Source organism: Montipora capricornis, chromosome 8 (assembly GCF_036669925.1).
Source record: "Montipora capricornis isolate CH-2021 chromosome 8, ASM3666992v2, whole genome shotgun sequence".
Classification (NCBI taxonomy): domain Eukaryota; kingdom Metazoa; phylum Cnidaria; class Anthozoa; order Scleractinia; family Acroporidae; genus Montipora; species Montipora capricornis.
The window spans coordinates 54,091,093-54,101,092 of NC_090890.1; the positions used below are offsets into that span (position 1 = coordinate 54,091,093).

At 40.1% G+C, this 10,000-nt stretch overlaps 1 protein-coding gene across 1 annotated transcript in view; it reads left to right on the forward strand.

The window, feature by feature from the left end:
• LOC138013544 (uncharacterized) overlaps positions 1-2,908 on the forward strand; it is a 12,726-nt gene extending 9,818 nt beyond the window's left edge. Inside the window, exon 5 of the mRNA XM_068860646.1 lies at positions 2,339-2,908. Coding sequence (XP_068716747.1) covers positions 2,339-2,629 — 291 coding nt within the window. The 3' untranslated portion in view covers positions 2,630-2,908. The remainder of the gene's footprint in view (positions 1-2,338) is intronic.
• The last annotated feature ends 7,092 nt before the right edge of the window (positions 2,909-10,000 follow it).

Sequence of the window (10,000 nt, forward strand, 5' to 3'; positions counted from 1 at the left end):
AGAATAGGCCATATATAATTCTTGTTCTCACAGTCGATTTGGCTAGTACGCAGTGGAGGCTTACGGAGGAAAAGAGATACTTGCATCTACAAAAATTCCCTCGCATTAGCCACCCATTCCACGCTGCTTCTAGTCCATCTGTGAGAACGCGAATGTGGTCTCGTCTTGGCACTGTATCATAAAACAATCCTCTTGGAAATGGTTCAACTTCGAGTGAAAGGATTGCGCTTCCCCTACGAGATCGAGTTGACATAATATTTTGACACTTTTTCAGTTTTGATAACAATCAGGGTGTTAAAGAGATTCAAAGCAGCTCTTAACATTTATTCTCTTTCCCTGTGCATTGCATTTGGGCCTAGCTGATCATTATCCGTATCGTTTTACCTTATCACTGAAAAATTATTGCAATTCGATTGGTTGAGGTCATCGCTGAGTAATGCAAACATGTGAAAATTACAAATAAATCGATGGAATTATACGATTTCAGTTGAGGCAAAAACAAACATTAGTATAATTTTTAACGGTTTTCATCCTCCCTCCAACAACTGCTGGATCGCTGTCCCGTGCCGCTTCTCCGAGACGCCTCATATGCTTTTTAGGTAAATCTTTGTTGCGGCCTTTATTCTTGTTTTGACGCACATAGTTTTACCCTTGGAAAATTAAAATGAAATCGATCACCATTCATAAAACATAGTCAAGAAGTTGAAATATCCGTCATAGAAGAGTGATAAAGAAACAACATGTTTAAATCTCAGGCTTGTGTGTTATATACTTGAATTATTCGGCAAAATGTACCATGTAGAGTTTCGTATAGAGATACCACGTGGTGGTGTCCTTCAGAAGGACACGTGCACAAACTTGGAGGCCGGTAAACAGCGGGAAAGACCTGGATTTACTTCGGCTACCTGAAAACCTATCTTTGCTCTGCTGAAGTTGTAAATATTCGCATTTACACTTGTCTTGATATATTGGTTGTTCAGAGCTTAAAAGCACGATGTGAATCAATATTTTCATGTTCATTGCATGTCTCTATGTCACGCGCTCTGGAGAAAAAAGATAACTGAAATTTAACTGCTCTACGTAAAAAAAAAAGTATACTATCGAGCTGAAAACTTGCAAGAAGGTATATTTTTTGCTTAATGAAGATAAAAACTCAATCGTCTGTTTTATGGCGTAACGTAAAAGCCAAGAATGGCTTACTGTAACAAATATTTGACGACTTCCAATTCTCCTACAATCAAATGTCCCAAAACGATCAAATCCCGCGCAATAAAAATCTCTTGAAACGATCCTAAAGGCTGTGCTAATGTGTTTTCGGAAAGTAAGGAAGTATTACTCGTTGAAAGGTTAAATGATAAAAAATTCCGGAAAACTTTAATTATGTGGAGAAACTAGATATACGATAAGAAAAACAAGTTATAATTGAAATAAGTTATCCTGCAAACAAGCTATCGTAAATATTAAAATAGAAAAATAAAAGGCAACAAAGAGGAAGATAGCAGACTCTCTTGACCATGTTAAATGCATCACCAGGACATATGCATTGTTATCGGTTGACAGATTTTAAAGTATAGCCTCTTCTTGAGTGTTCTTAATATTTTGAAACTCTGTAAATAACTCCACGTTCGGCGAAAGCAAAAACTGTTTTTACAAGTTCTCACTGAATCAGCCAGTTAGAGAGTTGCCTGTGCGACCTGGGAAGCCTCTGCCTTTAAAGATCTCCGACTTGTCAAAAGAAGGATATAAGGGGAAAATCGGCAGACGCTGTTTTGTCAGTACTTTATGCGTGAACTGCACATGTGGAATGAGACAGTAGATGGGGCACATGCATATGTGGAATGAGGCAGTGTGGCCCAGTGGTTAGGGCACTTGTCTTAAGATTCGGAGATCCCGAGTTCAAGACCCGCTTTGATCCTGGTAGTCCCTGGTTCAACTTCCCAGCTGCACCTGTAAAATGCCAAATGGTTTGCCTCCGTCAACTTGAGATTCTTAGCAGCTGTTGTTGTTGTTCTGTTCTTTCTTTTCGTTGTGTTCAGATTGGCCATGAAAAGCCCCTGTGAGGAGCGGTTAATTAAGTATGTATTGTATTGTATTTTTAGAATTATCATCACAGTGAAGTACGTAGCATGCTTGAAGCACCTTCACAGAAGCCTAAAAATAATTCACGCTCGAACGGGACTAGACCCATGACCGCCCAATTACGCTGCACACAAGGCTCATCCAGCTGAGCTACTGGGATCTGTTCAGTAAAGCTGCCCGCAATTAGGCTCTTGCAGCGGATAATTGAAATGAACCCCATGGTTATACTTTTTTTTTTCCTTTATTATGTCCATCACAGGTTGTTCGTAAGGAAACTGAGAAACACAAAAACGAAATTTTCAACGAGGCCAGGGAAATTGGGCAGAACGCAAGTGCACAAGCTGCTGTTATTAATGCTCAGGCCAGAGCAGATGCCCTTGGTATCGTGGAGAAAGCAAGATCAGATGGTTTGAAGAATATGTACGCAGTTCTGAATATAACCACGGATGAAGAGAAAGCGGCATTTAACTACCTGAGATCACTGAGGCAGAACAACAACATAAAGCTGAATGTTGGCTATCAAGCGCTTGCACAATTTCAAAATAATTAAAACTGTGAAGAACCTACTGGAACTTTTGCAAAATGCTTTACTTATAAACGTTTACAGGATTTGTGTGCTCTTTCTGTAATAAGTAAATAACAAAGTTTATGCATAGGCGCGCTGTCAATTTTATCAAAATCTTTTAACGAAACGCGAGTTCCTTGTCAATCCATGCAGAGTTCATATCCCGTTTCTTCAACATATTGAATGAACGGAGGGTATTAGAGGGAAATTTTCTCTTCACTGAATTCGAACGAGGAAAGATTGATTATGAGCTATCGATGAGCATCGTTTTGTTTGCAAATATTATATCTACAGTGACCTCAAATTTCATGCACAACCACAGAGTCCACACCCCGACAGCTGCGGCTTTTGGCCAAATGCAAGAAGAATGCCCCCAACCCCCTCCTTCCACGCCCACGATAGGCCTATTTTCCACACCCACCTTACTGGAAAATACCCAATATATTTTTGACTTATCCTTCCTGTATTATTTGAGTTTTCCAGCCTATCAAAAACTCTAACAACGTCATGAACATTTCCAAGAAAATAAGTATGTCACCCGGTTTTATCACAGGTAGCCCAAATTAAAGTCACAATTTGAATGCTCAGTTCAAGAGGGGAGTGGGGGGTAACTGTATTGCTTTCCAATTATGTTTTTTGACCCACTCCTCATGCCAGTGTGACGTGACGTAGCAACGGGCGAAAGTTCGGGTCGTTTGAGTGGAACGCCATCGAATCAACTCCACCAGAGGTCAGGATGAGTCAAGAATGACAAAGCCTTACGATAATCACGCTATCATGGCTATTGCTCACTAATTGCATGGTAAGTGTGTGACCTTCTTTATCTGTTATTGTTGGATTTGCGAGGTTTATTAATTGGCGGGACCGCCACTTTCTCTTTGGGACCAGCAAGGCATCATAAATCAGTCACGTTTTCTATCTGCACTAAGCAACGAATAGCCTCAAGAATAGTAGCTTTTATCGACTTAAACATAGACACGTAAATTACATACATCTTTTTGTCGTTTGATGTGGCCATTGTTCATATCAATCCTTTTGAGTGATTAGGTGGTTGCTGTTTTCGTGATTTCTCTCTTTATTTTTCATCGGTAAGACTTATTCACTGAAGAGAGACTTATCCGGCAGAGAGCGCTATCCATCTTTTGGACAACTGAGGCCGGGGCCCAGTTCTTCAAACAATGATAACGCTATCCGCCTGATAAATCACTATCCAGTAGATGTCATAGCGAAACCAATTGCGCTATCCAATGTATAGTGATTTATCTGGCAGAGGGCGCTATCCTTTTGAACAGCTGGGGCCTGGACTTTCAGGTTTCCTGCAGAACACTGGATTCTAAATTTTTAATTTTATCCTCATTCACCCCAAGAAATAGTTGCCTAACTTACCTACATCCTTGATAGACGCTTTCTTGTAAGTATATTTATTTATTTTCTTTTGGCAAATTGGGTCATTACTTTTGCCTTGCCCGACCATTGTTACCAGCGGATTCGTGGTCATTAATTTGCAAGGAAAGCAATTAATATCTTGTTATCAGTTTAAACTGTCCATAAATAATAGTGTTGATGTTCTCATCAGGATTCAATGAACCCAAAGAAAACAGGATAGTTTCAAATCGTGAACAGATTCCAGGTTTAATTCACAGGACCGGATTAATAATTCTTTGAATGTTCTTTCGTTGAAAACGATGGATTATTCTTATGAACCTCGGCAATTTTGTTATTTCGTCAAATTAGTCGAATCTAGGCTGTAGAATACTGTTAGCAGAAGCAACAGTGGTGTCATTGGAATATTATAATAATTTCAACAGAGAAAATAAACTAGAGCCAGATTGAACTCGCAATCCTAAAAAATAACTTAACTCTTTTTATTTCGGGATATGTTGAAAATTCGAACTGGAAACCAGTAATCAATAACATTTCAGCCGCGCTGCCACCTGTTGATTTTTGAAGGGATTGCTATGGCGAGCCATCAACAATCTAGGAGTTGAAATTACACACACCTGTAGCCTAGTAGGCATTTTCATGAACCTCCTATTCTGGACTCGTAACTTAAATTTACTGTGTACTGCCCCTTGAAATTCCCACCGGTTAACAATACCTCTCGTCTGATTTGACCGAAGGCCGAAAGCTTTTGTTTTAACTCATCACAACTCTGACCGTTTAATCCAAATAAGGAGGACTGACCCAACGGCGTCCTTAGAGACGCCCCTTCCCTCCTGGCTCAGTTGCATTTAAAGTAACTGCAAGAGTGAATTAGATCAGAGTGTTGTTATGGCATGGGTGGGCTCCCCAGCACAGTCAAAAATGGACTTATTTCACAGGTAACGCAGGCTCACTGTGTGTTCCACATAGGTAAATATAGAGAACATATGAGGCGAAGTTTAGGTCTGGAAATTTGCTAGAAAAAAGTAAAAATCGATGAAACTTACCATGTGGTGAGTTGTTGTTGTCTTTAATACTTGCACGAAGTTTCGGGAAAAATGGTCCCTGTTCACCTTCCTTCATTGTATAATGAGTCCCCCTGGAGGGAGGAGAGTCCCGATTGGGACAGTGAGTTTTGGGACTCGTCATTAGGCGTCCCGAGTTCAGTGCCATTTTGAATTGAACACTTTGCGAGGACAACGGTTTTGGGCCGCCATTTTAGCAGGTTAACTTACAAGTTCCACAGAGCCTGGTGGCTTCGCGTTGCTACCTGGAGATGCTTCAGTGGATTCATGGTTTAGAAAAATTTATGTTTCACAAGCCTGGCGTGTTTATTTAACGACTGGATTCGATTTTCGCGAAAAAAAATTGTGCTTGTTTTTGGTCGATCGAAGTCTCGACGCTGGCTTCCGCCTCTTACCTTGTCACTATACTATGAAGGGAAGTGAATGGGGACCATTTTTCCCCCCGCTACTTGTGCTTTACTCTCAGCGGCTTAGATCACGATCAAGTATTCTACACAACAACGTAGCGAAAATGTGACAATTCGGATGCAAATATAAGAAATGCCTTCAAATTCTGCGTTATCTCTTCTTGGATACCTTCCTTCCGACCACTTTATTGCAAAAAGGCCCGTAACATTTGAACCCAACAGCTTCTGGCGCGAAATTTGCATTGTTCGATTCCAAATTGTGAATCTCGCACGTAGTGCTGCGTTCGCATATGCCATCACCATTTTGATTCCTGGTTTGAGTTCGCTATTTCAACTTTCAGGAATTATGCTGTACTTAAATCGAGAAGCGCATCATAACCATAGGCAGAGACTTTGTGAAATGCTAACTTTTTCGCAGCCGGTACTCTACGGCAGATCGATACAGAAAAAATCAAAGCGATGTTTCTGGTTGGACCTGGAAGAACTCGTGTCTGGTGGGACAATTTTGTGGGAGGCATTGTGTCTTCAGATGAATGGAAGGAAAACTTCAGAATGCGCAACGAGAATTTCTACAAGTTGTGTGATGAATTGAGCCCCTTCATCCAATGGAAAGTTACGAACACGCGACTTCCGGCCGAGGTGAAAAGACAGGTAGCGTTGACCCTGTGTTACCTATCTGATGAAGGGCGGCTAAGGAAGACAGCAAATTCTTTTGGACTATCTCGGCCCTGTGTTTCCGTAATCATACGAAGCGTAACTAGGGCGGTAACTCTCCATCTGGGTCCAAATTACATGACACTTCCTATCCCCGGAAATGCAGTAGAAGATGCCCTGACCAATTTCTTAAAATCGTTTCCTATACCGCAATTTTTGGGCGCAATAGACGGAACACACATTGCAATAAGGCAACCGCAAGAAAATCCGACTGACTACAGCAACAGGAAAGGTTACCATTCCCTTAACGTCCAAGTTTGCTGTGACAAAAGTACTGTTTCATGGATGTCACGAGTCGTTGTCAAATGGCCAGGCAGTGTTTATGATGCCCGGATGTTTGCAAATTCTAAATTGAATGACCTACTGAAAAGTGGAAAAATTACACAGTGCAGACGGCAGGTGAGTTTTATTTTATTTTATATTATGTATAACCTATTGCTTTTACTTTTTAATAAAGTGGATGCTCAGAAAAGTATTAACTAGGAGGGGAAAGGGTATGTTGGACTTGTGGCTGGCAACGGGGTAATGTGATGGGGGGAAGGGGTAAGTTTCTGCTTTTGTTATGTTTCAGATGATAGAATGGAGAACACAACTGGTTCCTGAACCAGCATTAAGAAGAAAAGATAGTCTAATGAAAGTTATCATGCTAAAAAACAGAAACAATGGCATTAAGGAGGAGAAGGGAACTCAAACTTTTACAATTATCTATTTTGTACAAAAAAAAAAAGAAGGCATTGCCTGCTCAATTTGGAAACAGAAAAGATGACATAAAAGAAATGTAAGAGAGAAAGAACGGAAGGAGGACGGAGAGGAGGAGGGGATAGAGGGAAAGGGAGGCCAGAAAAAAAAAGGTCTTTGAAGGAAAAGGCATTAGACAGTCAGAAATTTAAACAGCTGGTTAATTAATATCAAATTACACATCTTAAAAGCACTGATCAATAATGGTGCCGACCAGTTTCTGCTGATTTCTAGCCTCTTTGTTATCACATATTTCTTCAAGTCAAATGTATTTTAAAAACCCTACAAACACTCGGATAAAGACACTTACACTTCATTATTACAGTTTTTCGATTCTCTTTTACATCCTTGAGGGAGAAGCTTTGCAGTGCACGTTTTGTAATTGAATGTGCTTTTGGACGTCCAAAAGCAGGATTTGGTTGACTTGCAATGACATTGACATACATTACCTACTACATGTAATTTATGCTCGTTTTGTCTTGCACAATTTTTGTGCAGTTAACAATGAAAGTGCAAGTGAGGAAACAGTACAAACGTCTTCGAATTATGACAGGCAATTTCAAACTCCAGCACTATCCAACAACAGATGTGGAGTAAACAGTAATGAAGCAGAGGGGAAGAAAGTTAGACAAATTCTAAAGTACTTTGATCCTTGAACTGATATACCATACTAGAAATCAACAATGAAGAACAACATTAAAGCCTCATTTATACTAGAAAGTTTTCTTTGAATAAGTTCTCCCTGACAAGTGCCCTTGTTCCAAAACTGGTGTGCTAGTCTTTGAACAAGGACAATTGTCAAGGAAAACTTTCTAGTATAAATGAGGCTTAATAATAATCAAACAGTTCACAAGTGGCTTGAGATAAAACCTTGTGTAGTCAAAAAATCTTGAAATTTCCAAACATATGTGACATGCAGCGAGCTAAAATCCCCACCTAGGCTTAACATTTCTTGTTAAGATAAATATTTTTAGGCCATAGCAAATACATTTTCAAAGGAACATTCCCCTGCTGTAAAAGTTAGCAAAACTAGCTGTCGTTAGTTCTACAATCAAGTTGCTGAGAGGCATGGGTCTTATGTTCATTTGACAGCCCGAACTGCTTTGTAAACTTCTTTGTAAAGAGAAAAACAACGCACTTTTCACATCTAATCAGGAAAGACCTGCGTCCCTCACTACCTTAGTTGTGGGATAAATAACAGCTGGTTCTGCTATCATTACAAAACTTGTTAATATATCTGCTATAAATAGAAATCTTTTTGTTGTAGAGCAGACGTAGCTCAGTTGGTTAGTGTGCGGTTTTCGGAGCAAGAGGTCCCCAGTTTGATGTTCCCTGACTTCAATGTCTGTTTCGACTTTCCTCTGATCGGTTTTGCTATAGCTTTAAATACCTGTAAAATGGAGCACTGACAGGGGGAGGGAGATAAGGGGCGTCCCTTTGGTTTCCATTGATACCAGCCTCGTAGCTGAAGGAACTACCAGCGTTAAATAAAATGACTTTACCTTTACTTTATCTCATTTGCAGTTTCACTGCACTTTAAGTTTCATTTTTAACAAATTACTGTACCTGTTATAACTAATAAAATTGATCTTCATTTCCATAACTGGGAGCCTGTTCTACCTACTTCTTGAAATAAATAATGCTGAACACCAAGGGACAAGGAGGAGTCTCAATGTCAATCATTCTCATAACTCGAGCCGTTCAAAAAAGGAGTGACGCCAGTGGTACGAACTTTGCTGTCACAACAATAACTGAAAAGGTCAATTTTGCACTTTAAAGTGTGTAATATAACATTCAGTTTTTTTAGCTGAAATAAAACAAGTGGATGTTATCGACATTTCTTCTTCTTATTCCGTATCCGGTTCCGGTTCCGGATCCGGTTCCATTTCAGGATCCGGTTCCGGATTCGACCTTTTGCATAAGCCTTTAACTTCCCTTGTTGTAGTTATTGAGCTTCTGTTAAGCATATTTCGCCTTTGCGTCACACTCGCCGACTCTCCTTCAGTTACTGACTCATCATTTGATACATCACCTTACTGACTCGAAGTATCAGAAGTAGTATCGGCATCTAAAGGTGTAGGAGACTGATGGGTTTGTTGAGGAGGTCGTTTCTCTTCGATCATCACCATTTGCCAATATCTGTACTTTAAAGGCCAGCTGCAAGTTGCTGAATTGCCGGGGATCCTCCCCAAATACCTTCACAATGTTCATAGTATAGTAACACCACCCGTCCATGTTCACTCCGTTTCCCTGTATCAACAGCTTGTCTGCACTTTAACCTTATCGATTTCAGCTTGTTGGTAAGACCCTGTTTGGAGGTTTCTTCTCTCTTGTCAAGAAAAGCCTTTCCCAAGCCTGTTGAATTATCTATCTTTTTTCTTAGGCGATCCAAAATATCACTACATCTAATCTGGACTGGATCCTCGGCCGTTTTACTGATTGTGTATTCATTGGTTACTTTTAAAGTAGTTGGACTTCATCGTCAGTCCAGGTGAATTTAATTCACCTGCGTAGCTGGCGGTATTGTTGGCATGAGAGACATAAGCTGCATTGAGAATGGGGAAGGGGGCTGTGAAATACCGCCTGCACGAAAACTGTGCATTGTAAATGCCGCCCAATTTAAATCCAATTACGAACAGCCAATCAGAGTAAAGCTGTATATACGAAACCAAGTTGTTTATAAGTGTCAATATTTAGGAGCAAAACTTGAAAGCAGCATGCACGGAGGATGGGAAAATAGCAAACACTGACGTTAATTTAGAAAGCATGGATAAGGTACGACTGTCAAATAAAACCGCGAACGATTGTTGTATATTATGCGCACGTAATCTGAAATTACAATTCGGAGATTATTAAAAAAAAAACCCTTTCAATTATCGACCGAAACCGTGTTTAAAACAATGGAAAGAACGAATGAATCACCGATCGACGATGCAAACAAGGGAATCATCACACCTCAAGCCAAGCCAAGAACTCTTGATTAACTCTTTGTAAAAATGCATGCAAAGTAGATTGTGTCGTGAAAACAGGAATAGACCCACTCCCCTTCT